At 31.8% G+C, this 16,313-nt stretch overlaps 1 protein-coding gene across 1 annotated transcript in view; it reads right to left on the bottom strand.

Moving 5' to 3' along the window:
* The window catches only part of LOC100205648 (dolichyl-diphosphooligosaccharide--protein glycosyltransferase subunit STT3B), a 43,559-nt gene that overhangs the window by 23,719 nt on the left and 3,527 nt on the right, over positions 1 to 16,313 (bottom strand). The window contains exons 2-4 of the mRNA XM_065810828.1: positions 11,130 to 11,238; positions 10,636 to 10,745; positions 1,172 to 1,260 (exon numbers count right to left, since the gene is read on the bottom strand). Coding sequence (XP_065666900.1) covers positions 1,172 to 1,260; positions 10,636 to 10,745; positions 11,130 to 11,238 — 308 coding nt within the window. The remainder of the gene's footprint in view (positions 1 to 1,171; positions 1,261 to 10,635; positions 10,746 to 11,129; positions 11,239 to 16,313) is intronic.

A 16,313-nucleotide genomic window follows, 5' to 3' on the forward strand; every position in this document is an offset into this window, starting at 1 on the left:
AAATTCCAAATTCACATTCACACTTTTTTATGCCGTTAAAATATTTTCAGAATTAAATCTTTCAGGCGCTTTCTTTTTTTGATTTTGGAATGGAGTTGAATTATTCTTTGTTTTATCGAACCTTTTAAACACTGTCTATAAATTTTAAGTTTAAAATAAATACTAAATAGCATGCTGCCAGGGATTCTGTATATACATCAACTATCTTATAGCCTGCTGCTGCAAAGGAGAGGCAGTAATCGCTTCTTTCATTATTCTTTGTTGTTTTTTTTTCTTCTTCTGAAAAAGATGTATGCTATAAAGATAAGCAAAACTAGTATGCATATGCTTATCTAAACAGCGTTAAATAATAACTGGTCAACAACTGCCCAAAATGACTAAAATCAATATTTGTTGTACTTAGAACATTTTTTCTTTTAACTGTACTATGTTTTTTACTTTGTTTTTCTTTTCTTTGAATCTAATTCATTTTTTTGTAAGTTTTTGCTGCAAATTGCAAAAAATTATTAAATGATTTATAGATAATATATGCGGTAGTGGTGTAGTGGTAGAGTGCTCGCTTCATAAGCAAGAGGTTCCGAGTTTGATCCCCACCACGTCCCTGGTAGTACCGCGCTCAACTTGTTTCTCCGCGCAGCGGCCTTGTTCGTCAAGGTTCGTGTTTTGGAGTTATAGAGTTGAGAGAGGGTTATAACCACAATTAAGTAGCCTCCTCATCTGTAGTGGCCTTCTGGGCTTTGGGGAGGTGAAAGAACAAAGAAAAAAAAAAGAAAAAAAAAAAGATAAATAAAAAACAACAAAAAAATAAAGAAAGTTTATTATATTATTCTATCTTGTTTTTTAGTGTTAAACTTATAATATATTATAATAAGAAAATAACTAAAATTTAAAAGATCTGAGAACGAACACATTTAGATATCATTATTCTTTCTATTTTCTCAAATGTTTAATTGTTTAATTTTAAATGTATTTTAAAATTAAACACAAAATAAGACAAATACATTTGCATGACCATTTAAAAAGCAATAAAATAAAAAATGCTTATGCTTTGATTAAATAAAACAACAAAACAACAAACTGTTTGGTTTTAAATAAAACAACAAAATAACAAACTTTTTGGTTTTGTGTTGCTTACATGGAACACAAAACCAAAAAAAAAAAATATATTCACCTATAGATATAAAACATGCAGCCAATAGACCAGCTCTATCACTCCATAATTCTTTTGTAAGAAGATATGTAGATATAGCTGTCAATCCACTATTAATAGTAAAAAATAACTTCTTTCAATTCAAAGATAAGCATTTAAAAAATTAAATATGTAATCTTTTAATTTATGAAAAAATATTATACAATAAAATGGGCTTCGATTTAGTAATTAGGCCAGATATGTTTCCCACCAGAGATAAATCCTTATTGAAAATTATGCCAAGTTAAGTAGGACCCCTCTCCCCCAACAAACTAAAAACAGCAACAATAAAAATGAGTGTGCTCTATTAAACTTATAACACCTCACCCAAGTAGAAATCTGTTGTAATATCCATATCCTTCATCCACTGGCCCACAAATTTCTTTATAAACAGCCCCTCACTGTGAGCTATAAAAACTGCTAGGTTACATTTCTCCCCACCTATTATTTTTTTTCTTTCTTAAATATATGCAGCTTGGGTATAACTTTTTAATTACAGAACAAATTTAAGTATCAGTAATATAAATAGTAGTATTAACAATTTATATAATAAAAAAAGTAAAAAAAAAAAAAAAAATGAATATCAGACCTTGTTTTTAATAAAAAACAACTTAGCACATTAGCTTATCGTGATTTTGACAGTATAAAATTATCTTTAACTTTTTATTTTATTTAAGGACATTAACTTTTTTAAACTACCACAATAAAATAAATTACCGCAAAACAAGTTTATTTTACTAATTAAGAAAAGCAAATCTAAAAGTGTTATTTTCTAAATGTACATATTGTGGAATGTCTATTTTGTTTCAATTTATTTTTTATTTTTTCAATATTAAATAATTATTTTAAAGTTTTAAAGTTTGCTAAAACTTGAAATATATTATTTTAATATCTTTATTATTATTATCATTATTATTAAAATTTTTATTATTATTATTTTAATAATTGTAAATTATTAAAATTGACAATTATCAAATGACATCAATAGTGGCTGCTGCGGCAGCTCTCGACACAACTTGCGTATCAATAGTCGACGCAGCGATAAGAGATACCATGGCAACAACATTCACAAACAAAACATTCAACGAAAACTACAAAAACCACGTCGCCGAAATGCTCAAGGTGGCATTAATCTCTGCGCTCACACCGATAATTAAATTGTATAAAGAAACCGAGGCTAAACTAACTGCCCAAATTTACGATCTCAACAAGAAACTGGAAGACAAGAAATCTATTACCTACGCCTCGAAACTCAAAGGAAACGCACCTGAAACAGTCAAACACAGAAACGAAATAATAAATATTGTTGCTGCCGAAAACAAAGACAGGCAGGATCGTTCCATGAACGTCATTGTGGTTGGTCTACCCAAAACCGAGAACAAAGACGACAAGACAAGTGTCACGGAGTTCATCAAGGCTTGTGGTCTTGATGACTTTACAATCAAACAAGCTCGACGCCTAAACTCAAGTAAAAAACAAACTGTTCATAACTCTAATATTATTCAAGTCTCTCTTGCAAACGAAATGGAACAAACCGCTGTTTTAAATCTCTGCAATCGCCATCAACTACAACAATTTAATGGAGTTTTCGCACGAGAAGACAGAACTCCGGCTCAGCAACAAGCGTTCAACGAAACTCGAGCTAGACTTAAAAAGAAAAACGAAGAGCTGAAAGATGCTGGGATTCTCGACCAACCGTTTCGGAATGTCATCCACAAAAGAACCGGTCAAATATGCTGTATTGATGTCACAATGTCAAACGAGCAAAAGAAATATGTGTTCGCCTCAGCAACTACAGCTCTCAACGAATATCGAAGAAGTAATACAGCAGCTACAACAAGCACCGCTCAAGAAAACTCGTCCACCTAAAAAAAACACACCAAAATAACGACCAGCATCCCTGTAATAAATAAAAATAATCTATCTCCAGCAAATCTCGGCTTTTGGGCCAACAATCCATACTCGCTAAATAAAAACAAACGCAACGAAGCCATAGCCCGTTTACACAACTTAGAAGTTAAAAATACTCCTCACATTTTATTCTTCACCGAAACTTGGTACAACGGAACAAGCGACACGGTTATACCAGGCTATCAAATTCATCGAAGAGATAGAGACGGAAGAGGAGGTGGCGTGGCCATTTATATACAAGAAGAGATAACTACATTAGAAACCAATTTTGCACAATTGAACTCAGACTCCATTGAACAAATGTGGCGCGTTATTAAGCTTGGCAACAACTCAATTCTTCTCGGATGTATATATCGTCCACACAACCTAAATGACGAAATTCTCAAAAACTGTATAGCATCTATCAAAGCTTCGAAAGCTGCCGCCCAAAGGTTAGAGTGTGATTTCATTATAATCTATGGGTACTTTAATTTTAGCAACACATTTTATGAGTATATTGAGATTGGCAGTGGCGTGGCGACAACAGCGCACGTGCTAAATGAACGACCAGGAGACATGAAATTTCAAGATTGCTTAAACGAATGCCTACTCACACAATTGATCACCTTCAAAACATATCGTAGTAACAGATTTTCAGAGCCGAACAGTACTCTAGACCTAGTAATAACAGACAAACCAGATCTCTTGATAGAAATAAAAGAAGAAGACTCGTTCGGGGACACTCCAATGGGACAATCTCATGCTCTAATCACGGGTCGATTTGTTCTGAACGACAAGATAAAAGTACCACCAATCGTGCAGCGAAAGCGCTATATCTGGAGCAGAGCCGACTACGCTAATTTCTCGCTAAAATTAAGTTCAACAAATTGGAAAAGTTTATTCGAAAACTGCTCAGCTAACGAATGTTACAATCTATTCCTAGAAGTGTACGACGAACTAGCAACAGAACTCATTCCGTCGACTACCTTGCCCTTCAAGAAGAAACACGAACCATGGATAACAGACGAAGTTTTAAAAGCTATTAGAACAAAACAAGAACTTTGGAATAAATATATTGCCTCTGGTCGCCATACACATAGAGAGCTCAAAGACAAGCACAAAGAAGCATGCAGAAATGTAACCAAAACTTTGAGATTAGCAGTGTTAAAATATGAAGAGAACCTAACTAATTTATATAAAAACGACCCTAAAAAGCTACACGCTCATATCAAAAACAAAACCAACTCAAAATATGTATTCAACTCCATAGAAACAATTGATGGAACAATTTCAACAGATCTTCAAATTATTTGCACAACCCTGAACAATTATTTCCAATCTGTATTTGTCAACGAGCCAGACGGACCTGTGCCGGAATTAGAACCCCGAACTGACAATAAATGTATATTAGACGAGAATATCTTTTCAATCAACGATATCCGTGCTCGACTCGCAAACCTAGACGAATCTAAATCTCTTGGTGTTGATAACGTTCACCCTCGTGTACTCAAACACTGCGCAGAAGCTTTCGCATTGCCACTAACATTAGTTTTCAAGAAATCTTTCTTAACCAGCACTATACCAGACCTGTGGAAAAAATCTAACGCCACGCCCATTTTCAAGAAAGGAAGCAAACTAAGAGCATCAAATTATAGACCAGTTTCTCTCACATCCATACCATGCAAAATATTTGAGAGTATATTACATGAAAAAATAATGCTACACTGTAACTTAAACGGTTTAATAAGCATAGCACAACACGGATTTGTTCAAAGAAAAAGCTGTTTGACTAATCTCCTCGAAACTCGCGACTTCCTCACAGAAGCTGCACACAAGAAGTATCCAGTCGATATGATTTACACTGATTTTGCAAAAGCATTTGATAAAGTCCCACATAATCGCCTATTGAGCAAATTGAAAGCATATGGCATCAGCGGGAAAGCACTAATGTGGATAAATGCTTGGCTTAACAATAGACAACAGCGTGTTGTCATTGATACTCACTCAACTGCTAAAATATTCACATCAGATTGGAAAAAAGTTACAAGTGGCGTCCCTCAAGGAAGTGTCCTCGGCCCTCTCCTTTTCGTACTATTTATAAATGATCTGCCGGACAACATTACCAGCCAGTTCAAGCTCTACGCAGATGATAGTAAAATTATGAACATGATAAAATCGAATGAAGATATGCTAGCTTTACAATCAGACATTGATCAAGCCATAAAATGGTCTCACAAATGGTTGATGTTCTTTAATGTGGAAAAATGCAAAACAATGCATGTCGGTCGAGGTAACAGAAAATCTAATCAAGTCTATTCAATGATGAACACAGAAGGCACTCGTCGAAACCTGGAGGAAACTGAAACTGAACGAGATCTAGGTATTCTAATATCAAATGACCTCAAAGTCCGTGCCCAGGTAGAGTCTGCAGTCTCAGTAGCCTATTACAAATTGGGCCTACTAAAAGAAGTATTCCGAAGCAGAAGCATTTATCTCTGGCGAACGCTTTACATCACATATGTGCGCCCACACCTGGAATTCGCTATTCAAGCATGGTCTCCTCACCTAAAAAAGGATATCAATATGCTTGAAAGAGTTCAGCGCAGAGCGACAAAAGTTTCCTCAATCAAACATCTCCCATATGAGCAACGCTTAAATATATTTAGAGTGACAACACTAGAAGAGAGAAGAGCTAGAGGAGATCTTATTGAACAGTTTAAAATTATAAATAAAATTGATGATGTTAACTTTTTTGTTCCTCAAAGGATCTCTAACAACGTATATTGCAGGAGGAGTCACAATAAACAGCTACACAGACAAATTGTCAGCAATTGCGAAGAGCGACATCACTTTTTAACTAATCGTGTCACACCGTCCTGGAATATGCTACCAAAGGAAGCAATTGACACTCACTCGGTCAACTTATTCAAAAGTTTCCTATCATGATGGGCATCTTGTCTCGTTGACAATTAGCCCTACACATTAGTTAGTATAGAGATGCCTGGTGTTGCATCTCTTCGTCAATATACTTTATAATCAATGATTGACTAATTTATAGTATTATTGAATTTGTAAAAACATAAAAAAAAAAAAAAATTATTATTGATTGTAAATTTATTGATTCTAAATAAAATCAAATTCAAATTCATTCATTTTAATATTACATTTTTAATTACCATTTAACATAAATTAATTTCTTCCTTTTCTTGACATTGTATAAATGAATTAAAATATTTTAATATTTCTTTTCATTATTTCTTAAAATTGCAACTTTGCAAATAATTAAATAATTTTTTTTTTCTTTTAAAAAGCAGACAAACAAAAATATTACTTGTTGCAAAAAAAAAAAAAAAAAAAAATCAAGTTAATTACTTAACCAGCGTTTTTTTTTGTGACAAATAAAGATTTAAGTTTCCAAGTACCATTTATTAAAAAATATATACCATTGTGCTTTCACTTGTCCTAAGGCAAAAAAGTTAAAGGTACGCTTAATGAATATTTTTGATGCAGTGTTATAAATTATAAAATGTTTAATTTTTTGTAAAAAATAGAAAAGGAGGAGAAGAAAAAATCAAATTTTTTTAAATTTAAATAACTTTTTTATTCAAAATTCTTTTTTAAGTATAAGGAAATTTCTGTTTTCACTTTCTTGATATTGCACAATCTGTTAATTATATAAAGCTGATGTAACTGTTATAAAATATTATTTTTCTAAAAAATTATTTTTGGCTGTATATAAAACTTATAAATATAAGCTAAGACATTGCAAGAGTTATATTGCTTCAAGTGTAAATTCAAGTAAAAAAATTAATATTAGGTTATATCCATAAAAAAATTTTTTTTTTTTAATTATAAAAAAATAAACTTTTTATAAGATGTTGTATAAAGTTTGTACTGATCTTTTTTCATTTTTTTGATAAAATCAATCATTATAACAAAATAAATAAACAAACAAAAATATTAAAACATCAAAAGCGGTGCTAATATAAGGTCTTCTTAAAATATTCTCGATATCTCGAACTTTTTTGTTATTGTTTATTATGAGAAATTGTCTAAATAAATATTTTTGCTTTTGTAAGATGATAAATAAAAGTTCTTTTAATGTTTCTTTTATGATTTCTTTTTTTTAGCGTTTTGTAACATCTTTTTTTTTTCTTTTGCTGAAAAAGTTTTTTTTTCTTTTGCTGAACATTTTTAATGGAAAAGTTAGAAAAATAAAATAAAAATTTTCTTTGTTTTTTCTTTAACTATTACATTAAATTAACTTATTACATTTGTAAATAGCGTGAATATCAAACTTAATTTATATGCAAACTTTTTTATGTAATCGTCATTCAAAAGTGATTTTTCATACGTTAATTACTTATATTATCATTTAAACAATATCTTTAGACTAGTTTAAAGATTGAAAAATAATAAAAAGTGGCTTGACCAAAATGGCTTATCGCTCAAGCTAAATGGCTAAGCATGTACGTAAATGGTGCGCCAGCTAACACTTTAAAACAAGGTCTGAATATATAGCCCTTCACCTGAAAGAGAAAAAATCTATCTTTTCAATGACTTTTTAAACAGATTGATATCTTTTTTTTTTTTTTTTAATGTCCTTTAAATAAACTAAATAGTTAATTTAAAAAAAAAAAAAAGTTTAGACGGGATCATATCTTAAAAAATACCTAAAGACTTCACAAAGGTCCTTTTGTAACACAAGTTTGACCCCACAATACTTAAATCTTTATATAGTTAGGTAGTTTGCAAATTATTTAAATAATACTATTATTTAGTCCTATCTAAACATTTTTAATTTTTTCAAATTTACTATTTAGTTTATAAAATTCATTTTTTTTCTATCCTTTTTAAAAAATCATCTGACAGTAAAGATGATTCAAAAAAGTCTATTAGTGTAGTTTGATTGAGAATAAGAAGATAAATATTTAAAAGTACAACCATACACAGAAAATAATTCACAGAGTGAATTATTTTCTGTTTTCTGTGAATTATGAGAGAATTATTTTCTGAATTCTGTTGACCAGCCTTGAACCCCTTCTTCATCTGTTAGGCTAGCGTAGATGTAAACCTGTGTTACATTGTTTCCTGCCTAGGATGATGAATGCTGAATCTTCTTGATTTTTATCATAAGTTTTTGCTTGTGCCTCCTAGATAGTGGCTATGCAGCTGTTCCTGTTATCTCCTAATGAGGGTACAGCTCTAAAACTCAGTTTAATGGTTCTGAGGCCGGCTGGTAGTAAGGTTTCCCGAACTCCGTGGTAGCTCTTAGAGAGGCTGATTGCATCAACAGCTGCAAAATATCAAAGTATTAACAGTGTCCCTGTTAATGCTTTTGGTGCGCATTGTCAAGGCCATATAAGGAGCCCTCTTTACAGCTATTTATTATTGCAAGAAATCAATGTAAAAGGGTGCTGTCATTATTCTCAGTTCACTAAATTTTGTATCTTATCTCAGAAGTTAGGCTCTAGAGACTTTTGGAAAATCTTCAACAGCGCTGTTAACAAAGAAAGGTCTAACATTCCATCTCTTATTCATAGGACTGTTTTTAATACCTCTCCTATCGGTAAGGCTGAACTATTTGCAAAGAACTTTTCTTATAATTCGACTCTCGAATCTTTTGGCAATTCTCTTCCTTCTATTCCAATTAAACAGGTTAACCCATTGTTAGACATTCAAATCACTCCAGCTTCCATTGCTAATATGGAAGCTGGAGTGATTTGAATGTCTAACAATGCATTCCTATATGGCTTGTGGACCAGATAACATTCCTGTCACAGTCTTACAAAATTGTTCTCCAGAACTCTCTTCTATTCTCTCTAAACTATTTAATAAGTGCTTGACTGAGTCTTGTTTTCCTGCCTGCTGGAAATTTCTCACATCTCATCATGAGTCAAATAACTTGCTGTCAGACAATCAATACGGTTGTCGATCATCTCGCTCTATAGCTGACTAGCTAACTGTGACTGAAAGATTTTATTGTGCATTAGATGGAGGCGGAAAGGCTAGGGCTATTGCTCTTGACATATCTAAGGCTTTTGACAAAGTTTGGCATGTTGACCTTCTCCATAAGCTTGTTTCTTATGGTGTATCTGGGAAAGTTTTTGAGATTATCAAATTATTTCTTTCTAACCGCTTTATTAAAGTCATCCTCAAAGCCCAATACTCTTCTTTATTTCCAGTAACTTCCTGGGTACCTCAAGGTTCTATCCTTGGTCCTATTTTGTTTCTTATCTACATTAATGATCTTTCCAACAACTTTACATCTAAAGTAGCTCTTTTTGCTGATGACTTAACTTTATACTCTTGACAAAAAGTCTTCTGTTTTCGATCTGATCTGATCTCACTTCTGTAACAGATTGGAGCTCACAGTGGCTTGTAAATTTTAACTCCTACAAAACTCAGTTATTTACTAAAAACAACTATCACAGTACTGTGGACATTCCTATATTAATGAATGGCAGCCCTCTTAGTGAGTCCTCTTCTTTATGTCTTCTTCTCATTTACTACTGATCTTTCATGGAAACCATATATACAATCAATTGCTAAATCAGCATCTGCTAAGGTTGCTTCTCTGTATTCTGCTCGCCATTTTCTCACTCCTGATTCTATTTTCTACCTCTACAAATCTCTTATTCATCTCTGTATGGAATACTGTTGTCATATTTGGGCAACAAATATGACAACAGTATTCCATACAGAGATGAATAAAAACAGAACAAAAGAACAGCTTGGCGAAAGAAGTCTAAGGTAAAAAGTCCTAGCACTATAAAAATCAGTTTAAACTCGTTACTATTGCATTTTTTAAATGCATTTCTTACAACATGTATAAATAGATATTTTAAATCTTTTCATAATTTAAGATAAAGTTATCTATTATCCTTGTATATATAGAAAAATAACTTGAAAGGTTTTGTATTTAATCGAGAAGAAAATCGAAATTTAAAAATGATAAAATTTTAATGATAAAAAAAAGCGGTTTTCGGTCACTTTCAAACATAAATTAATGTTTGAATCTTTTATTTCAGTACTTATTTTTTTATACCTTTAAAATAAGAAACTGTAGAAAATAGTTAGCTAATAACATTATTTAAATTGCGCTATTCAAAAAACTGTATTTTGACCAAATTTTAAGTGTTACTAAATCACTGTGTAGTGGTGTAAAAAAAATTAAAATATCTTAAATTGAAAATTGTTATGGCTGCTATTGCTTTATGAAGGATAATAAAAAGTTTTGATTTAAAGTGTTTTATTTTGTTTTTAAATGAGAGCAATAAAAGAGGTAGCTTTATCTCATTAATGGTGTAAATGAGGTAAAATATATGTTTTTATGCTACTTCTGATTGAATTTAGATTTGTCAAATACAAAAAAGCGACTTATTTAGCCAACATTTATTTGTATTTATTTAAAAAAATAAATTGTATAAATAGAAGAGTTGGGAAAAGTTAAATCTGGCAGTCTTTATGACTTACAGTGCTCTTAACCTTTTTTATTTATTTTCGGACCCTTTTGATCATAGATTTTTATTTTTGAACAAACTTAACAAACTAACCTAAATAGTGGTGCTAAAAAAACACAAACATCTCGTATATGTACTGTAAAGTGTAGAGTATTAAGAAGCCAATGTAAACCACCAGCAGTTACCATTAACCCTGGATAAACCTGAACAAAAACATCAAAAATAAACTAAAATTAAAATTTAATTCAAATATTTAAACTTTTTATATATTTTATTTATTAATTAAATAATTAATTTAAATAAATTTATCTGAAGTGAGTAACTTTTAATGAATAAAACGATAATAAATAAAATTATAAATTTTAACATTCATTTGAAAATTAACAATTACCATAGCAACTTCATACATGTTTTATTACTCATTGCAATAAATTTAAAAAATTGGAGAGTAAAAGTATTTAATTATTTTTTAAATTCAAACTTAATAGTTTAACTTATCTTTTAGGAAAATAAGAGCCGGAAATTGACATCCCTTTCCTGAAATTTAAACTTTTAGCAAAAACTAATTAAAAAAATATAAAACATACTGTTCCACCAACAATTCTACCCAGGGGATACCAAGCACGATCATCAAACCAGTTTAAAAAGTCATAGAAACCATGTTCAACAAGATGGTGTGTAGCACGGTAGTTAAACCTAAAATATTAAAAATTTGTCACCTGTTAAATTAGAAACAGTTTAAGGTGTAAAGGCCAAAGCTATGATTAAGTTATTGTTTTACAAGTCACAAGAAATTGCCAAGTTTATTGCACTTAACTCAAAGTCAAGTCCCAAGTCCAATAAAAATAAATTCAAGTCTTGAGTTCCTAACTTTTGATTCAAATGGAATTCATAATATACTTTTAATCAAACTTAATCCCATTTGATTGTTAAAATGTGAGCTAAGCTAATATGCACAAATACTATTTTTTTATATTATAAATTATAAAATAGTATTATAAATTTATAAACATTTAAATACATATATACATTTTATTTAATCTTAATACAAAATTTTATGATTAAGTGCATTTGATCAAGTTTGTCAACAGTTTGTCAGATATTGAAGCCTGGTAAATTAATATTATGCCTCTGTGTCTGAAGATATACTCCTCTGAAACACTAGAGCCAGACGCTATCAAGACCCTAAAAGCTCAAGAAATTAAAGGAAGAGTCTCCATGTTCATTGCCTAGAACAATAGGGCATTATTTCCTTTCTATATATTGAGGCAGTGATTTAGCTCTAGTGCTGGAGCCAAAACTTTCTTTATCTTATATAACTTTCTAACTTTCTTTATTCTTTCTTTTTATGACTTAATGATCATTAAGCTTGTTAGCTGTAGTGCTGGAGCCAATAACTTTATAATATATCATGAACGAAACTGATTGTTATTTTTTGTTGCTATTTTTTGTTTTTAGTGTTATTAAACTCCCAAAGGCCAAGGTGGCTACTACAATCAAAAATGCTACTTTTTTTTAACAATTAAAAGTGTAAAATTTTAAACTTTTCACTTTAATTTCTACTACTGTTAAAATTGCACAGCACATATGCTGTAATCTAATTTAGGATGTAAACTAACTAAGTTTCATATTGCGGAAGATATTTACTTCTCTAAACTATTTTACATCCTGAATATGAGGCTTTTGATTTAACTTGAACTTCAAGGCAACTCACAAGCCATTGTCAATGATTTCAAAAGCAAGTTTTAAGTCTTATTATATTTTGTCAAGTCAAGTTTAAAGTATTAAAAATTGTGACTTAGTTGAAAATAGAGTTCCTTAGCTGAAAATAGCCCTGGCAAGGGCTGAATAAAACAAACTTATTTCTCATGAAGTCAACTAAGCATATTTTAGTTAATGATTGATTGACAACAATAAAATATGTATTAATGCTTTTTAACAAAGTATTTTTTAGTTGTCTATAATTTAGTGTCCAATTTGTAATAGGCACATGTCTGCAGTATTTCAATAAACAATTTATAATGATTTTTTTGTTTTTTTCCGGTAACAAATATTTTTTTTTTCTTATATTTAATATTCTTATATCAACAGATTCATCACCACTTATGGCAATTACTACAAGAAACTCAGCAGAGGTATGGCTCATTGGGAAGGCATCTAAGCAGGTTTCATCATCAAGATTAGCAACAAATGGAGATGTCCTCCATTGTCTCCTCTTTCATCATCTGGAAGAGCATCTCACAATAAAGGAGAACATTCATCATACAATTCAAGAGCTGATTGTTGTGTGGAATAAGGCAAGAATCCCAACACAAAGAACTGATTCTGGTGAAAGAAAACTTCGAAAACTATATGATTCCTAATAGCTTCTAAAAAAAAGAATCGAGCTACAGACATAGAAAGCTGTAGAATTAAAGAACAGATGTTCAAGGGCACACTTTATGAGCTTTTTGACTTGGCAACTAAAACTGCAATGGAGACAATAACCATTGCTGAAGATAGGCAATTTCTTGCAATGCAGCAAGAAGATATTACCAGCTGCAGCATGGCCGAATCAAAACATCAACACTCCAGTGGTCCTGTCTCAGCCAACATCAGCAGCTCAGAAGACAGTCAAGACAGCAATGATGACCTGAGTTTTGAGTTTCTGTCTTCTGCATTGCAATCTATTTCTTCTACACCAAAGCCAAAGCGTCTGAAAAGTATTGTGTCAAACCCAGAAGTTGCTGGAGCTTTGGACAGAGTTAACCTTCCAGATCGCAAAGCTATGTTTGTTATTGCTTCAGTGGTTAAAGCACTAGGACATCCTCTTGCAGACTTAATAGACATTCGAGATCTCCTGATTATACTTCATCTCGAAGTACAACCAGGAGATCTGGAATGTCTACTCATAAACACATTACTCAGAATGACAAAGACAACTTTTCCATTGAATTTCCATTGCTTCTACACTGGGATGGGAAACTGCCTCCAGATATTACTGGTTCAAAAGAAACTGTGGACCGCGTTGCAGTGATTGTAACTGGAAATGGTTTGGAGAAATCGCTACTGGTTCCAAAAAATGGAAGAGGAAAAGGAGTGCAACAAGCAGCAGCTTGCTTAAAGATCTTAATAAAGATCAAAGAAGCATGTGTTCTAATCGAGGAAGCAGTTGGTTGTGAGCTTGTAAGTATTGGTTACCACCATATTCTAGAGGTTGTTCTGAGCAATGTCTTTACAGCTCTCTTTGGTGGAACAGGGAGACCTGAGGTTGGCTTGTTCAAACAGTTTCAAAAGAAGTGGCCATATATTCAGCAAGCGAGATTCTCTCCAGCTAAAGATGAGCTCTTTATTGGAGATATGGAAGTCCTTCGAAAGGAGATGGTAGCATTCTACACCAAAGCCATAGATGAAAAGCAACCTAGGGAGGATTATCTTGAACTACTTTGGTTATGCCTGGTCTTCCTTGGGGGAGGCTCTGCTGGTGCTGAGATAACATTTCGCGCTCCAGGAGCAATGCATCATGCTCGATGGATGTCAAAGGCCATCCATGCTCTAAAAATGGTCCTATTTCAAGATCAGCTTACTCTGACTGTTCAAGAGAAAAAAGATCTAGTAGAGCTTGCATTGTTTGTGGCATTAATTTATGGACATTTTTGGCACGAAGCTCCTCTGGCTGCAAATGTTCTGTTTAATGATGCTCAAATGCTGAAACAGTTTCAAAAGTATCCATACCGCACAATTGCCGTTGCAGCTTTTACTGCATTTTCTCGACACCTTTGGTTTTTCTCAGAACAGTTTCTTATAGGTCTGGCATTTTTTGATAGTCGGGTTTGTCTGGATGTGAAGAGGGCCATGGTAGTTAACTTTCAACTGCCCAAAACAACTCTAGCACTGAAGAGAGTAGATTCCAAGAATACCGACTTCAACAGACTAGAGACATTCGTGACTATGAGAACCTATAGTTTATTCGAGTTGTTGAGCAGTACAGGTAGAGAAGAGGCCAAAAACTTCATTTTAAAAGATCCTAAATATTGGGAAGACAATGAATCATATCAGAAGTTGGCAGAGAGAGTCCAAAGAATAAAAGTTGTTAATGACAGCACAGAATGTGGAATTGCATTAATTCGACAGTACAACGAATTGATTACAAAGGATGAAGAACAAAATCAGTTCCTACTTCATATTGTTCAATGTCAACGCCAGCTATATCCTACTTCATCCAAGGCAGCCATGTTGGCAAAAGATGACAAAATTGTTGATTAATAAACATACATTTTCCAACATATTCACAATATTCTTGCTTGATATTATATTTTTGTTTAAAAATTACGAAACATTGAAATACTGTTCAAAAAGTCAAAATTTATAGCAACCCTTAAATATTATCAGATTTGCTTCAAATTTGGCTACTATATTGCAAATATTAATAGGAACAAAGGCAGCCTTGTGGAGAAACGAATTTCAATAATTTATAATTTTGGACCACCCTAATATATATATATATATATATATATATATATATATATATATATATATATATATATATATATATATATATATATATATATATATATATATATATATATATATATATATATATATATATATATATATATATATATATATTAGGGCCCTGCAAATCAGCATTTTTAGTTTCAAATCAAATCTCGAATCGAAGTAGGTCTTGATTCGCGAATCGAATCACTAGTTGAAAGAAATTTAAGTTTTTTATCTTTATTTTTATGTATACTATTCAAAATATTACAAAATTTGAACGTTATTTGAACAAACTCTTTTTGTTACTTCTAGCCCAAATAACCGTTCCGCATTTTGCTCAGAAGGACTATTGCGTTTACTATCGATCACTCCTCCTCCCACAGAGTTAACTCTTTCAGACAAACAATTTGTAGCTTGAACAGCAAGAAAATCAGTTGCAACTTTGGATAATAAAGGGAAAATGTTACGTTTGTTTTTCCATTAGAGAATAGAACAATCTGAACAACCCAACGTTTTCTCTTCGATGTATGCAGTAGTTTCAAAATTTAATTGCTGATCTAAAGTTCTTTTCTCTGGTAGAGTATGATTTTTAGTGATATGTTCAAACATTTTATCAAAAATTCCATTTGCTTCAGATGACAAATTAGCTACTTCAAGTTGAATTTCAACAGGAATCATAGTAATATTTAAATCATATTTTTTTTCATTAATATGTCATTAGATAAGATTCTGATTTAAATCGAGGGTCTAAGAAAGTAGCGGTAAGAAAAATGTCACTTAAATCAAACCTCATTTCCAACTGCGTAGTAAGATCGTCAAAAAATTTACATATCCCTCTTTTATCCATTAAGCAAAGATAATTTTTCAAAGTTGTAATGCATGGATAAACTAAACTAATGCTTACGCTTTTTTCCGCACTTAATATAGTAGTGGCTTCAGATACTGCATTTAAAATAGGAGTGACTGTTGTTAATAATTGCACTTGTATTTCAGTTAGACAAGTCGGTGGTACTTTCATACAGTTTTATTTTTTGTGAACACTCAACTAGAGCAATTTCTATAGAACCATGAATTTTTTAAATCCATTCCAATAAGTTAGAAGTGCTTTTAAAGCGTGTTTCCACATCCATTGGAGGCTTTGACTCAGGTTTTCCTTGAGAAATTTGATACTTTTTGAGAGCTGCCTGTCCAACTAATGATGAGTGAAAAAATCCTACTATTTTATGAGCCTTGCTAATTAATGTAACAAGAATTGGTTGGTTGTGTATAGCTAATTTCACACTAAGTTGGAG

Source organism: Hydra vulgaris, chromosome 11 (genome assembly GCF_038396675.1).
Source record: "Hydra vulgaris chromosome 11, alternate assembly HydraT2T_AEP".
Taxonomy (NCBI): domain Eukaryota; kingdom Metazoa; phylum Cnidaria; class Hydrozoa; order Anthoathecata; family Hydridae; genus Hydra; species Hydra vulgaris.